The sequence below is a fragment of the Triturus cristatus genome, chromosome 7 (assembly GCF_964204655.1).
Source record: "Triturus cristatus chromosome 7, aTriCri1.1, whole genome shotgun sequence".
In the NCBI taxonomy this organism is placed as follows: Eukaryota; Metazoa; Chordata; class Amphibia; order Caudata; family Salamandridae; genus Triturus; species Triturus cristatus.
The window spans coordinates 665,276,791-665,297,609 of record NC_140590.1 but is presented as its reverse complement, the minus strand read 5'-3'; the positions used below and the strand labels follow the sequence as shown (position 1 = coordinate 665,297,609).

Genomic DNA, 20,819 nt, shown 5'->3' with positions numbered 1-20,819 from the left:
AAGATAAAAAAAAGATAGAGAAGCAGAGCCAGTCAAGGACCGGTGAACAATGGTAGCGAGAAACTAATGAGAAAAATAAGGTAGAGTATTGCAAAGGAAACTTAAGGTCTGGTGGGGTGGGCTGGGCCCAGAGGAGCCGCTCCAGTTGGGAAGATACATGCGTTACGGACCCCAGGCTGGAATGCTGTAGAACTGTCCACTGGGGTCTCATTCAGTCTAGAACGACTGGGGGGCTGTCCCTCGCCCGGCAGCCGGGTCCAGGCCATCCACCATCATGACGCAGTGGTTATCTGGAACCCCTTGGACAGCTGTCCCACATTAGCTGGACATCAGTGTCATATCAGTTCTTGAGTGGATTGGGGTGGGTGACCCCCTCCTCGTCCAGACCCCAGTGGGAGTCTCGTGTTCCATCCCTGCTGCTTGCATCCGTTCCCATAATGATGACAGGCTCGCGCAGTGCCGCAAACAGCACTGTGGCCCGGTCTGTGTCCAATTGTGACTTGTTTGCCGTTCTGACCACAGTCTCTTTCCCCCGCCTCCTCCTGTTTTGATGTCTCTGTGCGCCCCATGATCGCTGGTGGTATACAAAAATTACAGTAAAACAGGAACTGTTGAAGGAACAACAGAGTCCTGAAGAAGATTTGACTACATTAGAGAAAGGGTTTCCCATGGTAGTGATGTTATATTAAAGTATTATGCAAATATACCTCTTCATTTTGCATATCAATCTGTCAGTGAATAAGACTAGTTTACTAATACTAAGTTATGTGGTGAGCCTCTTTAAAAACAACTGTTGGCCGTACCGAGGAAGAAGAAATTGATCTACGAAAATAATGTGCTGGAGCAGAGATTTTGGGCAAGATGTATTCAAAGAACAAAAGGGGGATAAGGATGGAATGAATTGCCTGCAAAAGATTTGTTCAGTTCAGTAATCACAACAATGTCTACTTTGTTTACAGGAGAGCTATTCGAGCTGCCTTTAAAAACAAAGAGCGAGGAGCCATCCTCACAACGCATTACATGGAGGAGGCAGAGGCGGTCTGTGACCGGGTGGCCATCATGGTATCTGGAAAACTAAGGTAAACTGCCTTGTAATTAACAAGGCACAGAGGGATGCCGCAAATCTGCATGTTGCTGGCAAATTAGACTTCTAATTAGAAAAAACTGTTCATGAGGCTGGAGGATATGTGCTCATGTGTTTATTGAGCTCCATATGAATTGATCTTGAGTGGCTTAACACAAGAATTTAGGAGATGAAAACATTTTTGTGAACTAAACTGTATAACCTTTTTTTTTGCTGTTGCTTAACATCACTGAAAGCCACACTTTATATACAGACTTTCTCTTCAAGATGAAAAATGTTCAACTTTCACTTTCCCGAAAAAATGGAGTAGTGGCAGAAAACTTTCCATTGCATGTTCAATTGTTTTACTATTGCTGCTCAGTAGAACAGAGTAATTTGGTGATGACTAAGTCTCCTTCACTTACTTCTGAGAGCTGCTTTTAGTGCTGCCCTTGTTCGAAAGCAGCGTCCTGATTTACAAAGCCCTTGCGCTGCCATTGCATCATGCACGGCTGCGCAAGGCCACCTTGAGTGGATCTGGGTGGCTTAGTAACTCAGTCGCTGCTTTGTGTTACTCTGTGTTGGGCAGGCATTCCGTAGGGGAGCTTGGGTGTTCCCGCGCATCCATCTATGGATTTTGTCACAGACCCCGATTTAGAAAGACAATAAACCTGGGAATTTATCAAAATGGTATGCCTTCCCAACAGAGGCATAACAAGGAAAAATATGTTCTTTACTTCTCATTATTACCTGTAGCACAAGTGCAAAGAGGAAAATGCCTCTGAGGATTGTTTTGTGCAGGTCCCTTTCTGCACAAAAACAATCCTGCCTGTATCGCAGGCATCTTTGCACCATGGCGCAAGGGTGTCTGCATTGGTGCTAGGCTGCACTGTGTGTGACAGTGCAGAGAGACAGCAGGAATGCGCCATATGTTAGTCTCTCAGTTTGATGCTGCACAGCAAGTTGTCTTGCTGTGTTGCGCTGCTCCAAATAATAATAAATCTTGGCCCTTCTCTCTGAAAATAGATTTTTTTTTGTGTGAAATGACGTGGGGAGGCAGTAATATGACCATGACCGCAAGTATTTTCTACGCCTCCCACTGAAGATTGATTGATGTGTATTGGCTCAAAGATGAGTAGAGACTCAATTTAAGAGAACATATTTATTGTTTCTGTCGGCATTTCCGTCTTAAAATGACAGTAGTTTTTCCTACATACAGGTGTATTGGTTCCACTCAGCAACTCAAGAGCAAGTTTGGGAAAGGTTATTTCTTGGAAATTAAAGTTAGAGACCTCCATCAAGTGGATGACCTTCATAGTGATATTCTGAAGATCTTCCCTCATGCTGCACGTCTGGAAAGGTGAGTGAAGGTTTTGAGGTGACTGTGTTTTTTAATGTTATCCAGTGACTCAATACCCCTGATAACTCCAAGGGGCCAGATTACTAGAGGAGGAGGCATCTTAATAGTGTGCATGCAGTGAGAATAGGAGGGCGTTTTTAAGGAATGTCCTGACCCACTTAGTAAGTTAGCAGGTTTGCATTAAGTACTAGATGGCTTTCATTGGGCTTTTTGCCAGTAGTTTTTTTGTGATAGTGATGACATCAGGATACTATGAGAACTAGATTCGGTCGAGAGCACTGGAAGAGCAAACCTTTTATGTAGATCTAGGATCCCTGAATTGTTACTGTAACATACTAGAGCGGTTATGGAAGCCAGATGACTTGTCCTAAGGTGGATCACGTGGCACAATGGTAAAAAGCCGCCATGGAATGGCACTTGATTGCCCAAAGTACCTGCACCGGTGGGATTTGAAGGTTGGGATTTAATTGGCTGACATATGGGACACCACACACCTCAAGTCTTTTGATGAGCATGCAGATTAATTCAATTTTAACAAGAGTCAGTTTTTAGATTCCTTCAGTTTATAGCCCAGAACTAGACACGATTCCTGAAAACAACCTCCTGAAATCAACGGCCACTATTGAGCTCCACGGGGAAAAAGAATGTCACATTTATAATGCACTGGTGAGAGGATATTGAACCCTTGAGGACCAAGAATCGATTGAGGCTAATGGCACCCAGAGGGCTAGCTATGTTGGTGTGCCTTAACCTGATGCAGTTCAAGTTCCTACAGAAGTAGTGTTGCACGGCAACGCACCTCGAAAAAATGGGGAAGCTATTACATGGGCAATGTCCGAGATGTAATGTAGACCTGTGCAACTTTGTTCATGTAGTGTGGTCCTGTGCACATATTATGACCTACTGGGACAACATCCAGAAGACACTCGGGCTCTCATGGTACCGGTTATACTTACACCACAGACAGCACGTGAGGGGGCACATAACAAACATAAACGCACGCGGATTGGTCTAGGATGTTCAATTGCAACTAGAGACATGTCCGGTTCTTGGCTGAGAAAGAACACCCCCCCGATTTCAGAGGGGAATAGAGATATGAATAGATGGGCACATTCCGATGGCATTTACGCTAATGCGTGTTGATGTGGAAAATTGATTACAGTGTTTTATATTATCGTTTGTTACTTTACTAGAAAACGAATAAAAATGTGCTTGATAAAAAAGAAGTAGGAGTAACTGACGAGCGTTTCCATGTGTAAAACCTCCCCTGAAACACCCACATCACCAAAAGACAATGGAAATCGACTGCTACTTGAATGTGGCAGCTAGTCAAACAAGAGGGATGAGTGACAGGTGCATAAATATGTATGTAATGTAAAGGGACCAAGTTCTAGCTATGGCAGAGTAAACTTTGCGCACAATTACTATAAGGAGGACTATTGAGTCAGGAAATATTAAAATATATATGTCAACAGGCAATTGTGTCTGTTGTTTTCCAATATATATAAATATTTTTAATAAACATTTTTATTGACCTTTTCATAATAACAGAGTAAAAACATATTTGAGCACTGACATGGTCAGTAGCTTTAATAGCATATGATATTACTTGCTTCTCTTCTTCCCCTTCTCTTAGTACAGTTGGTAGCTAAGTCTGACACCAATTGTCCTGATCTAAACCCCTTAGGATTAGCCAGGGCAAGAGAATCACAGATTATACCCCTATATTAATTCCAATGTCCCCAAATTTCTGCCCATTTTTGGGGGCATCCGCAGCCCTCATATACGACTTTCTCAGCCAACATACACCAGTCCATGTCCCTCTGTCAGTCTATCAGCTGCAGCACTTGTTCTGCCCCTCAAAGTTTTGCAATGTTCCTATTTGTAATTGCTAGTCCCTAGTCCCACTGTTATCCACCATTGATCAACCCGATTGAGATCTGTCCCTCCCCAAACATGTAGTAAGCACCACATTGTGGTCATAAATACCACTGAAGGGTGAACCCATCTATTCCACAATCAATTCCTCAAATCATCATAGTACTGGGCAGTCCCACACAAGTCGATAAAAGGTGGCGATTTTTCCACAGCCCCACCTACAATACTCATCGGTGGCTCTACCCATTTTGAACATAGTGTGTTGTGCATAATAGGAGTGGTGGAGTATCTTAAGTTGAACTAGGCGGAATCCCGCCTGGATGGACACCTCTCTTGGGGATGCTAGTGTCTCCGTCTGCTCATCATTTTCTAGCCCGTTGTTAAAAGTAGACTCTTCTCAGCATAAGAAATGTTGATAAGATGTTTAATCAAGAATCAAGGTGGAAAGGCATCAACGGTCTCCCCTCACCACGACCTCCCACTTCAGTCTGAATCTCCCCCACTAACATCCTATGACCTCTACATGTTCTACACATAACATTCCAAGGTAGATTACAACACATCCCCTTTACATGGAGGAAAATAAAATACAAAGAATATTTAACCTAAAAGTGAAACGCAAAAATAACAACAATACAATAATGATACAGCTTTACATCAATAAATCATCTACCAACTTTAGCGTGACTAGAACACACTTATCATTAGTTTACCCCTCAAAGAGATTCCAAACAGCATTTCAATTATTGTAACACATAATCTTTGAATCTCCTTGGCATACATTTCCATCTTGAAGGACGCACACCTACTGGCCCAGCACCCCCACTCTTAAGGATTCCACTGTGAGATCCCACACCAACCTCACCATTACCCTCTACCACACGATCACTGTAAGAGTTTCCCCGATACTTCACCAACCTTGACATACTCCACATAGTACCAGAATCAACTCTCACCACGTTCTTCCTGATAGTCACAATGGTAAAGGGACCAATGTAGGAGGGCTCTCCTTTCAAACTGTGTCTAGGATTCTTCAATAAAACTCTGTCCCCCACATTCCACTTCCTGCTCTTAACCCTCATCTTAGAATCATAATCAGCCTTATACTTATGCTGATACTCCAAAACTTTCTCTCGGCATTCCTCCCTGCTCCTCACAGGCCCAGCAGACACAGGCAACCTAAAAGGATTGAGTTTCGACGTAGCTTTCCTGCTCCTCAAAGCCTCAAATGGTGAGACCTGTGTAACCGCATTGGGCGTGGTACGGTGTGCCCACAATGTGTCTCTCAAAACCCCACTGAATGAGACTCCCGAACTTAATGCCCGTTGAGCACAATCCTTCACAACTCTATTCATTCTCTCAGATAACCCATTAGCCTGTGGAGCATACAATGCCGTCTTTTGATGTACAATACCAAAATCTTTGAGAAATTCAGCCATCTCCTGAGCCAAAAATTGTACACCATTATCCGTGACAAGAAACTTTGGTACCCCCTCAGATAGAAAGACATCCTTTAGAAACTCAATAACAACTTTCGTGGTCACAGAACACACACACTTGGTGACCACCCACTTAGAAGTATAATCTACTACCAGAATAACAAAACGTTCATAAGACGGCAGCAGCTCAAAAGGACCCACAATATCCAAACCTAGTTTTGACCAGACCACATCAGGAACTACACCAGGGGTCAATGGAACCTTACCAGTGACATGTGACTTATCACTGACGGCACAGGACACACAATCTTTTACCACCTCCTCAATCATACGATCCATACCTGGACACCAATACCTTTCTCGCACTCTGGCCTTCGCAAGACTCCGCCCCAAATGACCTTCATGACCTGTGTTAACAATTCACCCTCTCACCTCTCATGAGATTACCTCCTGTAAAAGACAAGTCATCTCTTACCGACCAATAAGCTTTCATTTCAGGATCCAAAGTTTTATATTCGGGCCAACCATGAGTCACCCAGCCCTTTAGTGACCCCAAAGTCTTATCCTTGTTGACTCCCTCAATCCATGATTCCAAGGACAAGGACGGTTCAGCCACCCAACATACAATATCACTTTCACCGTCTCCACTCACCATGTTAACAGGCAACCTAGAAAGACAATCTGCAGTCTTATTGCTGGAACCAGGGATATACTGCACCACAAAATTGTACTTTTGCAATCCTTCACTCCATCGTTTTATCCTGGGAGTAATATGTTCGCTATGTCTGCAAGAAAAAATTTGCACAAGCGGCCGATGATCGGTCCTAACTAAAAACGGTATTCCCCACAAATAAAACTTGAAATGCTGTACAGCCCAGAACACACTTAAAGCCTCTCTCTCTATGCACGAATAGTTGACTTCAGCATCCCTAAGCGCTCTTGAAGCAAAAGCCACCGTCCTCTGCTCACCATCTACCACTTGGGACAGAACAGCACCCAACCCCTTAAGGCTGGCATCCGTAGTCAGGATCGTTTTGTTATTAACATCAAAATGTCCAAGAGTGGGCATCTTTCCAATCTCCCCTTTAATAACCTCAAAAGCTTCCTGACACTCCTCAGACCATGCAAAAACCGATCCCTTTTTAAGCAGGGCCCTGATAGGTTCCGTTACACTCGCAAATCCTCTGACAAATTTAAAATTCAGCTAGGCCCAAAAACGATCTTACTTGCTATTTATCCCTTGGCACAGGATCTCCAACCACAGTTTGTGCAAGTTCAAGCTTGGGCTGAATACCCTCGCCTGAAATCACATGGCCTAGATATGTAACGGTCCGAACACCAATGCGACCTTTTTCCTTCTTTACAGTCAACCCCTTTTCCTTGAGTCTCTCCAAAACCTCAATCAAGGTTCTATCATGTCCTTCCTTATCCCTACCATGAATCAGTATGTCATCTTGAAAAAACAATATATCCTTCACTTCACCTAACACTTTCTTCATTATCCTTTGGAAGCACGCCGCAGCCGAGGCCAACCCAAATGGCATTCTTAAAAACCTATAAGCTCCAAGTGGTGTCACAAACGAGGTAAGATGCCTCGAGTCTTCGTGCAAGGGAATCTGGTGATATGCAGATGACAAATCCAACACACTAAAAATGAGCATACTCAACGACTCCGAGATATTTGGCAAGGGTTGCCTATCCACTCATTCAGGCTCCTCAAATCCACACACATCCTGACCCCAGCACCACCATCCTTCGGGGCCAAAACAATGGGCGCCAACCACTCTGAGGCCTCTATCTCATCAATGACACCCAGATTCAACAATTTATTGAGCTCAGTCTTGAGAGGTCCCATCATCATGTTGGGTACCCTCCTTACCTTGTGAACACAAGGCGTGGCCCTGTCCTTGAGAATAATATGGTGTTCAAACCCCTTGAGACATCCTAACTCATCTGTTAAGACCTCAGGAAATCTCCCAAAATATTCATTATCTTGTTCATTCCCAATTACACACTTATTTCTATCTTCAACCAACATGACCTGGTCTCTGGGATCTTTGGCATTGGGATTAAGCATAATCCCCAAATCCCTCTGATGTCTCCATCCCAACATGTTGTCATCCCGTTCAGCCACATACACCTTGCCTACTGTATCTCGTTCCTTGAATCTAATACAAGCCTCAACATATCCTAAAACATAGGGCCCGATTCACAGAACTAACTTAAGACAAAATCCTAAACTTACTACCATTTTCGTATTCACAGAAGGCACTTACTCATTTTGGTATTCACAGAAGACACTTACTCATCTCGGTATTCACAGAAGTGAGGAGTCCTAACTTTAGGACTCCTAAATGCCTTCTGTGAATACCGAAAGTCTTAAAATTAGGATTTTTCTCAGTTTAGTAGCAGTATAGTTAGGACTCCTAACTTTAGGACTCTTAAATGCCTGCACCCGCCCGCTCACTCCTGTTGGATCCGGTCAACCACCAACCACCATTGCATTAGGTAAGCTCTGCTACAGCGTTCCCTTATATATTGCATCCTTCGACTTGACATTCAAGTCATACATTATGACTTAGACACCCCCTTTTTTCATACAGGACGACTCCCAAGATGGACGTATCCGCCCGTTCTATCCGTTTGGATCCGACAAACGGGGTTTGTGACCCACCCATCCTCCCTGTCTCCTTCACTATTTTACTGCCACCGTTTTAATCGTCGGAATCTTTCTCACTACACCCGTTCAGACCGGGTTAGAATTATCACCGGTCCAGCGGTGAGCTTTCATTTTGAACTACTTATCACTTGTGTGTTATTGTTCTACGTCCCTCAGTTTGCCCATTGTGAATTTCTATTACCTTGCCTTCTCCTTACTCCAACATTCCCCCCTCTCTCTTCCCAGATAACGCTCGATCAGAATCTTCTCATACAGGTAGCTTCCTTCATTTTTACTGCTGGACTCTCGCAATTCTCTTTTTTGCCTCAATATTGTCTTCACTGGACAACTACTTAGTTCACGAATACTCAATCTCAAATTTGGAGAATTCCTTTAGATACTTCTTTTTCCATTCTTGGGAATCTGTTCCCATGTATCTCCTGTAACTATGAACTCCTCCATCCTCCTCTCTTTTGTAATTACACGGTTTCTAATGTATTACATGTTACTTACTCATAAATAGTGTACTCTATGTATTGTGCCTAATGTAATCAATTGATAAGTTCTCACATTCACGGTTTTCTCACTCACCCACACTTCACTCCAATGACGCCCCGTTTTTGATTGAGGTATGCTGCAAATACGCTCATGACCATCCTTTGTTTCTTATTAACAATGATCACCTAATTTCCCCACTTAACCCCCTTTTCCCGTTTGCTGTGAAGTCACTAATTTTGTCTTTCCACAATTCTTGTAGGGTTTCCACTTTATATAGGTGCCTTCTCTTTTTTAGCACATATGCCTAGTTCTCATGACCTATAGACAATGTGCATATTTCCCTGTTTTATGCTACACTTCTTATGTCTTTCCCAGCCCTGAAGAGTAATTCCCAGATGTTGAAACACGTGTCGGCTGGTTGTTTTTCCTCTATTTTATTCCAAGGATTCAAAAATTATTCATAAAGAACCTACTGGTGTCGACCACAACTTACTGTACCTCCAATAACAAAAAAACATATTTGTGTATTTATACTTTGAACATGTGCCCAGGACTTTGTCTAATAATTTATATTGTGAAAACCATCATTACAAAAATAACCATTATATCACAGTTGTGTATCCATGAAAGCCAATTCATTTAACATTCATAGGTGTTATAATATCCTTATACATTACATAGTATAAACAAATAAACAAATGGCGAGATCCAATATGATCGTAAAGAATGAGAAGGCTGACTGTAGGTTGAAACACACTGCAGCAGCCCATCCTCACTGCAGGTTGGAATTTGGCGTTGCTTTCGTCAATAACCAAATAAGTCCCAGCCCTACTAGTTTGCGCTCCACGCATTGAGACGCCTCTACCTGACTTTCTTTGCTTGAGCCGGACCCGAGCTGTCCCGACATAGCAGTTCTGTTTTCTTTGCAGTTTGAGGGGCTTTTATTTTGCTCCACTGGTGCTCCTGGGCCCTACATTCCTTCTGGGGAAGACTTTTCGTAGTGACAATGTACATAATTGGTCACGTTATTCTCCTGCATTGCCTCTAGTCATGTAGGGGATATTACTGCAATGCTGTTGGTGGTTTAGACTGTACTACCACATGGGTATATGTAGTTGATGTTGTGATCCTGCATTTGACAGAGAGCTTACAAATTACTGTAGCACACTTTATAGGCATGTAGGTATAGCTGAGCACTTTACTTGTGCTTTAAGTACCGATTGCTGGTAGTGGATGAACAGATATTTCTGTACCCTACGTTTTCATGTCTAATTACCACATAAAGCTTAATAAGAGTGCAGGAGCACTCTGCTCTCTGTTGTGTATGGTGATATTCTGCGATTTATTTGTTTTAATGAAGTATGGTAATTCCTGTGTTCTCCTGTCATAACCAAACTACTGCATGCCCTGATATTGGGATGTATATCGTTTTATGCCTTGCACTTTGAGGATAACGAGTACTATTTCAGGAGTGCATAGTACGCACAGTGTTCATGTTTCGCGGGCTCTCTTTTTTATAATATGTCGCACTACCTACCATGTTGCTTCCTAAGGTATGTTGTTTTATTCCTTGCACTGTCAGGATAATGAGTACTATTTCAGAAATTGCGTAGTATGCACAGAATCTATGATTCATGTGATTTTGATCTATGTTTATATGCGCAATATACTATATATGTTATGTAATCCTGTGTAGAGTCTCTTTTTTATTGTGTATTTATTGTGTCACTGGTGTGAGTGTGTTGCAAAAAAGAATTATAAATCATCTCTGGGGATATGCCTGACTGCTCCATGCCAAGCTACTAAGGGGGTGAGCTAGAGTGGTGGGTTTTGCTGGGCTTAGGTGCATACCCTAGACAACCAGAAACTCAATTTCTAACACAGAGTAAAGGCCAAATAAAGTAAGTATATGCTTCAATCTATTGCAAGTGAGAACTGGATCTGTGACCTAAAGCAGCAAATCGTCAGCTTATAATAATATTCTGTCTTCCCATTCATCACTCCATTGTAGGCCTCTTACCAACGGGTCCTGTTGAACCCAAGCCGCAAAGGGCTCTAGCACTAGAGCAAAAATCTGTGGTGACAGAGGTCAAACCCACCTCGTGCCACTTTGAAGCCTGAATATTGGGACCTTCCCCTGTTGACTTTAACCTGAGCCAACAGGTTAGAATACAGGAGGCACACTCACTTCACAAAGCATGAGTCAAAAACCAGTCTGGCTAATACTTCAATATTATAATCCCATGCCACAGTGTTCAACGCCATCGTGGCACCTAGCGAGAGTACCTGGGTGTTTTCCTGGAGATTATCCACTTGGCTCAGCACGGTGCCTCAAATTGAGAGTGATACCTCTATTAGATATAAAACCTGACTGGCCTGGATGGGCTAGTGGCGTAATTACTTTTATTAAACGATATCCCAACACTTTAGGCAGGATCTTAACCTAGGCATTGAGGAGTAATTTCGGCCGGTATGAAGAACAGTCGTTTGGAGGTTTACCTTCCTTATAGCTACTATATATCACAATCTATGATCTCTAGGCAGCACTCTGTGCTGTCAACTCTCTTTGTACATGCAGAGGAGGTAAGGGGCAAGCTTCAGAGTGGTCAGTTTATACAGTTCAATCAGCACTCCATAGGGACCAGGAGCCTTGCCAGACTTTAAATTGCGGGTTGCCCTCACAATTTCGTCCTCTGTGATCTACTGCCCCAGGAGAGCTTTATCAGTATCTGTGAGACTTGATGATTATCAGCCAGTAGTTCTCTGGATTCCTCCACTGTGGCAGACACAGCTGGGGAATAGAGCCGAGTATAGTAGGTGGCAAAGGCATCTGCTGCACCTTGTTTGTACCTAACAGTAATGCTATTGGTTTTATAATCCAGTACCCATCGCCCAGCATGTTTTACCTTGTCCAGCCTCGCTAGAAGTTTGCCCACTTTATTGCCAACCTCATAGAGGCAGTGTTGCATAGCCCTGTGGCCTGCCTTGGCGGCATCAGTTGTGACATATTTGTATTCTTTCTGTTTAAGTTGTAGGACATGCTTGACATCTGTGCTCTGCTGATCAATACGGTCTCATTCTAATGTTTGAATATATTGCTCAAGTGTCTGTAGTTTAGCCAGATTATCTAGTTTATGGCTGTTGGACTTGGCCCTTTTTGCAGGGTCATCCCTAAACTTTTTGCCTTCCTCCTGTATTTTTTCTGACCTGGTGTTGGCTGTTTCATGACTCTGGGCGCATTACCACTGCTGACCAGTGCTAAGGTGCATATGCTCTCCCTATGGTAAAATGTATTATGTGAATTGACTTCCATGTTTGGCTTATTTGGTTTACTATCAGTCCCTAGTAGAGTGCACCAGGGGTGCCAAGGGCTTGTATATCCAAATGCTGCTAGTGGGCTTGCAGCACTGGTTGTGCCACCCACAGAAGCAGCCTGGTAAAATGTGTCTAAGGTCTGCCATTGCAGAACCTGCATGCAGTCTGGTACTGTCATGCTGACTGGGCAAGTGTCCCCACTTGCCAGTCCCTAAACCTTCCCTTACCTTCATATTAGTCACCCCTGTGGTAGGCCCTAGGGCAGGGTGCATTGTAAGGATAAGGTAGGACATGCCCTGAGGTGTGGGGCATGTCCTAATAGTGAATTACAGCCATTTTCGTTTTTCACTATTGCAAGGCTACCTGCTCTCCATAGGCCTGAATGGGCTGCTAGATTATAACACTCTATAATCCTAGCAGGCTCAGGAAGCATGGTAGAAATTCATGTTTAGTATGCCTGAACTCAGAATAATAAAATACATCTTTTAGTAAAGGTTATTTTAATATCCTGGGTTTGCAAATGCTACTTTTAGAAAGTTAGCATTTGCTTGCTTAACCATTTCAGTCCGCCTCTGGAGGGGAGGGCTATCTTCTTTGTGTGTAGCTTGAGTGACAGGGCTGGGAAGTTCCAGGAAACAGGCTGGGGCTGCCAGGTGGTGAATAGAAAGATTACACCAGGATGGGTGGGTGGAGTGCACCTTGACTCTGAATAGGACAGTGCTCTGCCTCCACAATGCTGGCTCCACCCCCTGGGGAGCGTCTGATGTCTCTGCCCTGCCTGTTGAAAGAAGAAGCCAGAGTCTCAATAACAAAGTGCTCCTCACTGAAAAGAACTGGACTGGGATTATGCAAAGGCCCCCCTGACCTGTAAAGACAAAAGAAACTGAGTATAAATGTAGGAGCCCTGCTCCTAAGAAATCAGATCCTGATTGAACCACGAAGGAACTCTGCCTGACCAGAAGGACCTGGAAGAAGCTGAAGGAGGAGTAACTTTCCCTGACCTGAGGGATTGGCCTGCAGTTGGTGCCTTGCTGAGAAAGGAGAGGAAAAGACTGAAAGAGACTTTGCACTTTGTTTTTCAAGTATCTCCAAGGGCTCGGAAGAAGAGCTTGCCCCCTGAACTGAGTCCCAGGACCATTGGACTCATCTGCCTTCAAAAACTGAGTTGCCTGGACAATTCTTGCTTGTTTCCCGCTGGATTTGGCCCCAGTACGCCTCGTACTACATCCGCTGCGAAGCCGTGTCTTTGCCGCCCGGCACCGTGTGTCTACGCTGAACCAAAAACGTTAGTATGCACCGTATCCCTCCCGGCTGCATTGCACCTAACCTTCCCCGCCGATTCGAGACGTACATCCCTGGCTGCCGAACCCTGTACGCCGGACTCAAGCTTCGCTGTCCCGCAGGTACGGTCCGTACGCTGCTAACGTACTGCACCGTGCCGTACTCAGAGCCGAGAAGCCGCAGTACGCTGATCATCCCCGTACGCTGTACGGCGCCGAGAAGTGTCGCCGCTGATCCGCACCGAAGGTACGGCCCGAACGCCGACGCCACGGACTCTGCAAGCTGATCCGGATATCCGCCCGTACCCCTGAAGGTCCCGTACCAACGCCGCGTCCCGACGCCGCGACCGGACCAGACCGAGTACGCTGCCGAACTACGACCCGGACCCATCAACTTGTCCTGCACTGTCCATTGCAGACCCCACGAACTAAAGGTACTTTGTTCAGTTCGCACCACAGTGTGCACGTCCTGGACCCCAGAGTCCGCACCGATTGTTTGACTTGTACTTTCTTTGTTTTAATGCTGACGAGTCGTACACCCAGGTACGAACCGTACAAAGCCTGTAAAGAAGCAGAATTGAGTAAAAGAAGCCTATTTTTGCATTTTAAGCCTTTTTGCAAGAACATTGAACTTTGAAATAATACTGTGGTCATTTCTAAACATTATTCTGGTCTTGTGCTAAGCCTTATATAAAGAAAACTATTTTTGATACAACCTTGACTGGTGTCCATTTGTGGTGTGTCATTGCATTACTGTATGTGTTCACAAATGCTTAACCTATAGCGCCCTGAGAATAGTCTTGACTGCTTGCGCCACACTACCTAAAGGGTGAGCAGGGGTTATTTGAAAGGGTGATCCCCTTATCCTGACTTGGAATTGAGAGTCCCTGCTTGTCACAAGTGCATACCTGTGCCAACCAGAGACCCCCATTTCTAACAATGGCTCACATTTAGGGAAATGCCTGCCCTTTTATGACATGCTCATACACCTATGGTCTGAGTGGAGTGAACCAAATTCTCATTTTCAGAGAAATATTGCTCTGTCAAGAAAACCCTCCCTAATGTGAGGCACCTTAAGATACCAGGGACTAAGCACTATGATTTGTTGCACTGAGCCCTTGTACTGAGTAAATTCAGTCCATGTGGGAAAGTGGTCTGTTAATCCTCTTCCCAAGTGTTGGACCCCTGAATAATACTGCAGTTGGTGTCTGAGGGTAAAAAGGTAGTCTATTCAAGATAGACTGCCATGTGATCCCGAATGGAACATGTATTGCTGTGTTCTGGAATTATGAGCACGCCATATATCTGTCAGGCCAAAGGAGGATAGGAAATCAGGTAGAGGACGAAAAGTGGGCCCTGTTAGTTTGAGGGGCCAACTTGTTGTTTACATAAATTCATGTTGAAGTCTCCCCCAACAACAGTTTTCTATCCGGCATGCTGAGAAACAGGGCGCTCAGGTCAGGTTTAGGAACTTGGCTCTATTTGCTCGAGTGCAGAGTCTGTCTCAGGCCCACACTGTGCGTGCCAGTCAGTATCTTTTCTTGTCATTGGACGCTTCAGTAGAGAGCAGAAGGTGGTGGTTATGGATATGGGATGGGCTGTGCCTGTTTCAGCTGCTAAGTGGGGTTGATATGATATTGGGTAATGCCTGCAGTGTGCATAATGACCCTTAGTGCATAGATAATAGAGTTCAAAATGTGGGGACGTGAACCATCTGTGGCTATAAGGCAATGTAAGTAATTCCCTTTTTTGTCTCTGATGTTTGCCTGCCTAGGCTACTTTGACAATTACTGACCTGAAATGACCAAACAAGTGAGTGGGCAGGAAAATAAGTGTTAGAAATGGGATTTCTGGTTAGGTAAGGTTTGCGCCAAAGCCAGGCAGAAACCACCACTCTAGTCAGGGTAAGGTAGTTAAATGCTGAGGATAACCCCTGTTCACCCCCTTGGTAGCTTGGCACGAGCAGTCAGGCTTATCCCAGAGGCAATGTGTAAAGCGTTTGCGCAACACACACACATACAGCAGCAACACACTAGGCACACCACAAAAGGAACTCCACACAAGGTTATATAAAAAATAGCCTTTGTATTATCATAAACACATTAGAAACGTAATCACAGATTTACACTGTGCCAACTGGCACTAGGCAATATTCACAGGGGATTATATACATGACAGAGCCAATCGGATCACTGTCAGAACCTTTAGAAAGTACTAGTAGTAGATATAAGACACAACCAGTCATTACTGTTAAAATACTGTACTTAGCATTAGCACCTGCAACATAAATACATTATGTCTGCATCACATTAGGCCAGAACATTACGCCCAAATCACATTACGCCTAAATATCCTAAGCATAAACAAAGTATGCAATCACCATAGGCATCAACACATTACGGAATCACTGTAGGCAACCTCATTTGGCATAGGTCACATTAGGCATATATCAGGGCATTAGCTCCCGCGCCACACAGTAGACCATAAAAAGGGGGGAAGGCACACAGTATGTAACATTTATCCACAGCCTAGTTCCATCAGGACCCAACACCCTGGACTTCTGGGAGATGTAGTGCATTTGGCTCCTGTTCCATGCAAACCGGTGTCCATGCATACAAGGGAGGAATTTAAGGTACGTGTGTGCTTAACCTGTCTTTCCTCCCTGTCCACAGAGTGTAATCGCGACAGAACCCCCTCTCAAGAATCGCCGACTCGGCGGTCGTCCAGGCTTTCCTGGATTTGCTGCATGAAAGCGTTCTACTAATTCAGGACAGTGGAGATTCTGTACTGGTGTTATATGTGAGTCTAGCCACTCACCTGAAAACCAGGTCCGTCTGCAGGGACAATGACAGTTCCTCAACCCCCCTGAACACCTCTCAGTGCTACTGACCAAAAACAGAAGCCCTGGCAGGTGCCCTAAGAGGGAAGGGGATTTGGGATGAAAGACAAGAAAGAGAGACTGCTACTCTTCACGCTGTGCCAAGAAGAGGGTGTGTGCCATCTGGGCCAGCCAGGTTCTGGAGTTTGACATGGGGAACCACTCGTAACTTTTCCTAAAATATACAGAGGTAGATAAGCACAGAATGCCCTAAAAACTCTTTAAACTACTAGCAATACCAACATTGCGTCTTCTACTACTTCTGATTACCTTTTAGGCGTGATGGCGCTTCAAACAGTTTGTCTCTCAATAAGCATTTAAGAAATGTATTTACAGGTTTCTATGAACATAAAACAGGAATTTGTATTAGACTGTGTATTCTATGTTATCAATTTACGTAGTATATTTGTTCTTTTGTAATACCTTAAGATCTCACCTGATTGTGCATAAGACTTTTCCAAAGACGTTTCCAAATATATTCCCAGGGTTTAATCCAAGCCTGTTTTAAAACACACTAAGCAACTGTGCCTTAAAATGCTGCCCAAAATATCCAGCAACTTTAAGAATGGCGCACTAAAATGCAATTGCGCGCAACAATATCAGAAAAGGCGCACTTTACATATAGTCCTTGGCGCTTTACAATGTTATCAACTGTCCCCTTACTACTGCCAAAGAAGTGCACAACCAAAATCAGTCAATTTCAAAATACAAGGAGAGTTGTTGTCCAAACACAACCAGAAAACGTGTGCATAAAGCATCAGAAAGCTTCAAAAACACCAGGAAGATTTGTTGCCCATTTTACAATCAAACACATGTGCAACAATATCAGGCAGTTTTCCAAATTGCATTCAAAAGCAATACCAATAATTTAAAAACCAAGTTCTTCACTTAAATAGCACTAATGATCATTTACAATAACAACACAAAATGTAAAGCTTCAATAGAACACTTAGCTCTTGATCATTTACAATAACAACAAAGAATGTAAAGCTTCAATTGAGCACTTAGCTCTGAAGCACTTTTAAAATGAGTCCAGGAATGTTCTTATCGCAGTCCTGAGCTGGCTCAAAGACAGGGAGAATTTCTGCTGGCAGAGGTCACAAGGTGAAATCCTTCTCTTCAGCTGAGGCTCCAACCTGAGGCTCCAGGGAATGCCTGTGGCAGGAAACAGAAAGCCAAGCAACAGGTGTCTGCAGATCGAGGCTATTTATAACCAAGATCCTGGGCGTTGCCCTTACAGCTCATGTGTTAAACCCACTGCAAGCAGCTGCACCTGTGCCCCCTGGTCCTCAGATATCTAACACGCATTGGCAAGGTCCATACAAAAAGAATAAACATTGGCAAAAGCAAATACATTAAAGAAAAAACAAGCATTGGTCAAAGTACTTATTGTAGGAGCACTGCAATATGATTGATATTCCCGCCATATGGGTGCTGACAAACAATGCAGGGGACTCTGTGGATGGCGTGACGGGTGTTCCTGACAACTGGCTCCCAGGTTCTATCCTCCACCCCAAAACCTTTCCAATCCACCAGATACTGTACTCCCCCCCTCACCAGTCGAGAATCCATGAGTTCATGTCCTCAAACCCGTCCTGGCCATCAACCGCCAAAGGGAGAGGCCATTCCTGTAACCTCATGCTAGCAGGACATGGTTGGACTAGGGAGACGTGGAATACAGGGTGGATACGCCATGAATGGGGCAAGGACAACCTCATGGCTACGGGGTTTATGATTTTCTCAATGCTGTAGTGACCAACGTATTTGGGTTTTAGTTTGTCTACTCCCTTAAGGTATAAGTTCTTTGTAGCTAGCCAAACCTTATCCCCCACCTGATAAACGGGTTCTTTGGTTCTTTTTCTATCAACAAAATGTTTTTGTGCAGTTTGTACTGTAGCAAGATGTCGTTTGGCGTTGATTAACACTGTCCTGTGATGAGCGTGATGTTCGTGGATGCTTGGAAGCCTGGATTCTATTGGCCATTCGAAAGGGAGCATGTTTGGATGGTGACCGTACAAACAATAAAATGGGGAACAACCTAGCGTAGAGTGATCCGCGTTGTTGTAGGTGAACTCAGCCATCCAAAGCAGTGTGTACTAGTTTGTGGTGTTTTGTAGGGTGAAACAGCGAAGATATTGCTCCAAAGTCTGATTCAAGTGTTCTGTTTTTCTATCCATTCGCGGATGGTAGCTGGTGGAAAGCCTGGCTTCGATGTTCATAGTTTTGCATAACGGCCTCCAAAAACGAGAGGTGAACTGCGTGCCCCGGTCTGTAATGAGAACGCTGGGTATTCCGTGGGCTCTTACCACGTGTTGAAGAAAAACAAGGGCTAGTTCGGAAGACGTGGGCAATCGTTCCAAAGGAATGAAGTGTCCCATCTTGGTTAAATGGTCTACTACCACCAGAATGGTGGTGTACCCTTCACAGGGGGGCATTTCCACAATAAAATCCATTGACACGGTGTTCCAGGGCCGAGGAGGGACGGGTAACGGCTGTAGTAAACCTGTTGGTGTAGAGTGACTGGCTTTTCCCTGCGCACAACAGAACAATTCCTTAGGTACTCCTCAGTATCTTTCCTCAATGTAGGCCACCAAAAGGAACTTTCAATACAGGCAATGGTCTTGTATCTTCCCATGTGTCCTCCCAACAGTGAGTCATGAGCACTCGTAGTTGCAAATAGGTGTTCGGAACATTCAATGCATGGTAGTGGCACAACAATTCCTCGTTCTCCGTTCGATTTTCAGGGTCCTTCTGGATCCAGGCCTGAACATCCACGTCAGCTAAGGACACTCTGATGTCCTCTAGAAAATTTTGTGATGTGATCAGCGCGATGGATCGTCCCGGAAGGCTACTTCAGAGAGTATCGAAGGTGGTTCTGGGGTCTCTGGTTGAGTACTATCCCCGGGATCCTCGATGCGGGAGAGAGCATCAGCCTTTCCATTCTGTGGACCTGGTCGGTACTTGATAACAAAATCAAAATCGGAAAAGAAAAGAGTCCATCGCAGCTGACACGGTGTAAGAGCTCTGGCTGTTTTAAAGAACAATAGATTCCGGTGGTCTGTGTAGATTTCGATGGTGTGATAATGCCTCCATTCCTCGCAAGCCCTTTTTATTGCCAGTAGTTCCTTGTCTGAAATGGAAAAGTTCACTTCACTGGGGGTGAGTTTCTTTGAGAAAGTAGGCCACAGGGTGTAGCTGCCCTGTTTTGGGATGTCGCTGAGATGACACGCCCCCAATCGCATACTGGGAGGAGTCTGTTTCGACAATGAAGGGGAGATGTGGGTCAGGATGCCGCAGTATGTGAGCCTGAGTGAACCTTTTCTTTTGGATCTGCAAAGACCGTTTAGCCTCTTCTCCCCAAAGAAAAGGGGTGTTTTTTCTCAATAAGCTGGAGGTGGGATGTACAATCTTCGAGAAATCCATAATAAAACGCCGATAATAGTTGGCGAATCCCAGGAAACTCTGCACTGATTTTACGTGGTGTGGGGTCTTCCACTGAGTGATTGCCTTGACCTTGCTCGTATCCATCAGGAACCCTTATGCATTGATTTTGTATCCCAGGAAGGCAACTTCTTGAACATGAAATAGGCATTTCTCCAACTTGGCATACAACGAATGCTGTTGGAACCTGTCCAGGACCGCTTTTACATTAGTCATGTGTTCCTGAGGACTAGACAAATAGACGAGGATATCATCTATGTAGACCACACAGACCGTTTCCAAAAACCCCCAAAGAACCTCGTCCATGAAGTATTGAAAAGCCGCCAGGATGTTACAGAGCCCGAAGGGCATCACTCGATATTCAAAGAGTCAAAACTTTGTCCGAAATGCTGTCTTCCACTCGTCTCCACTTTTAACCCGCACCAAATGGTAGGCACCTCGTATATCCAGTTTCGTGAAATAATGAGCCCCCTTGAGCTGATCCAGGAGCACAGGTATCAGTGGTTATGGGTATCGGTTTTTTATGGTGACTCGGTTGATCGCTCTGTAGTCTATACAGGACCGAAGTTCATCGCAATCCTTCTTATGGATGACAAAAAGAGGGGATGAGGCGGGTGATGAGGAATGCCTGATAAAACCAGACGCTAGGTTCTCTTTGAGGTAGATCTTCAGGTAGTGTGTCTCTGGTTCGGTAAGAGCATAAGAGCACCAGCTCAACGGGGCAGTCGTAACCTCGGTGTGGTGGAAGTTGGGCAGCCTTCTGTTTATCAAAAATAGGCTGATACTCATTATATTCTTTGGGCAAAGTAGTGGAACAACAATACAGGTCTCTTGCACATGCAGTTGTCAATACACTTGCCTGTGTGCCCTTGGTTTCTTCTTGAAGGGCCGCTTGTTTGGTGAAATTCTCTTTGCAATAGCTGGAACTAAGGGAAACTGTGCGGGATGCCCAGCAAACGACAGGGTCATGCAGAGTTAGCCATGGCATATCTAGTATGAGACGAGACA

General features: G+C 44.5%; 1 protein-coding gene across 2 annotated transcripts in view; it reads left to right on the top strand.

Annotated features, from left to right (window-relative positions):
* Positions 1–20,819, top strand: part of LOC146810319 (ATP-binding cassette sub-family A member 9-like) — a 1,478,308-nt gene that overhangs the window by 1,412,351 nt on the left and 45,138 nt on the right. For both annotated transcript variants that reach the window (XM_085617315.1, XM_085617314.1), the window contains 2 exons: positions 960–1,079; positions 2,283–2,423. In XM_085617315.1, the coding sequence (XP_085473441.1) occupies positions 960–1,079; positions 2,283–2,423 (261 nt within the window). The remainder of the gene's footprint in view (positions 1–959; positions 1,080–2,282; positions 2,424–20,819) is intronic.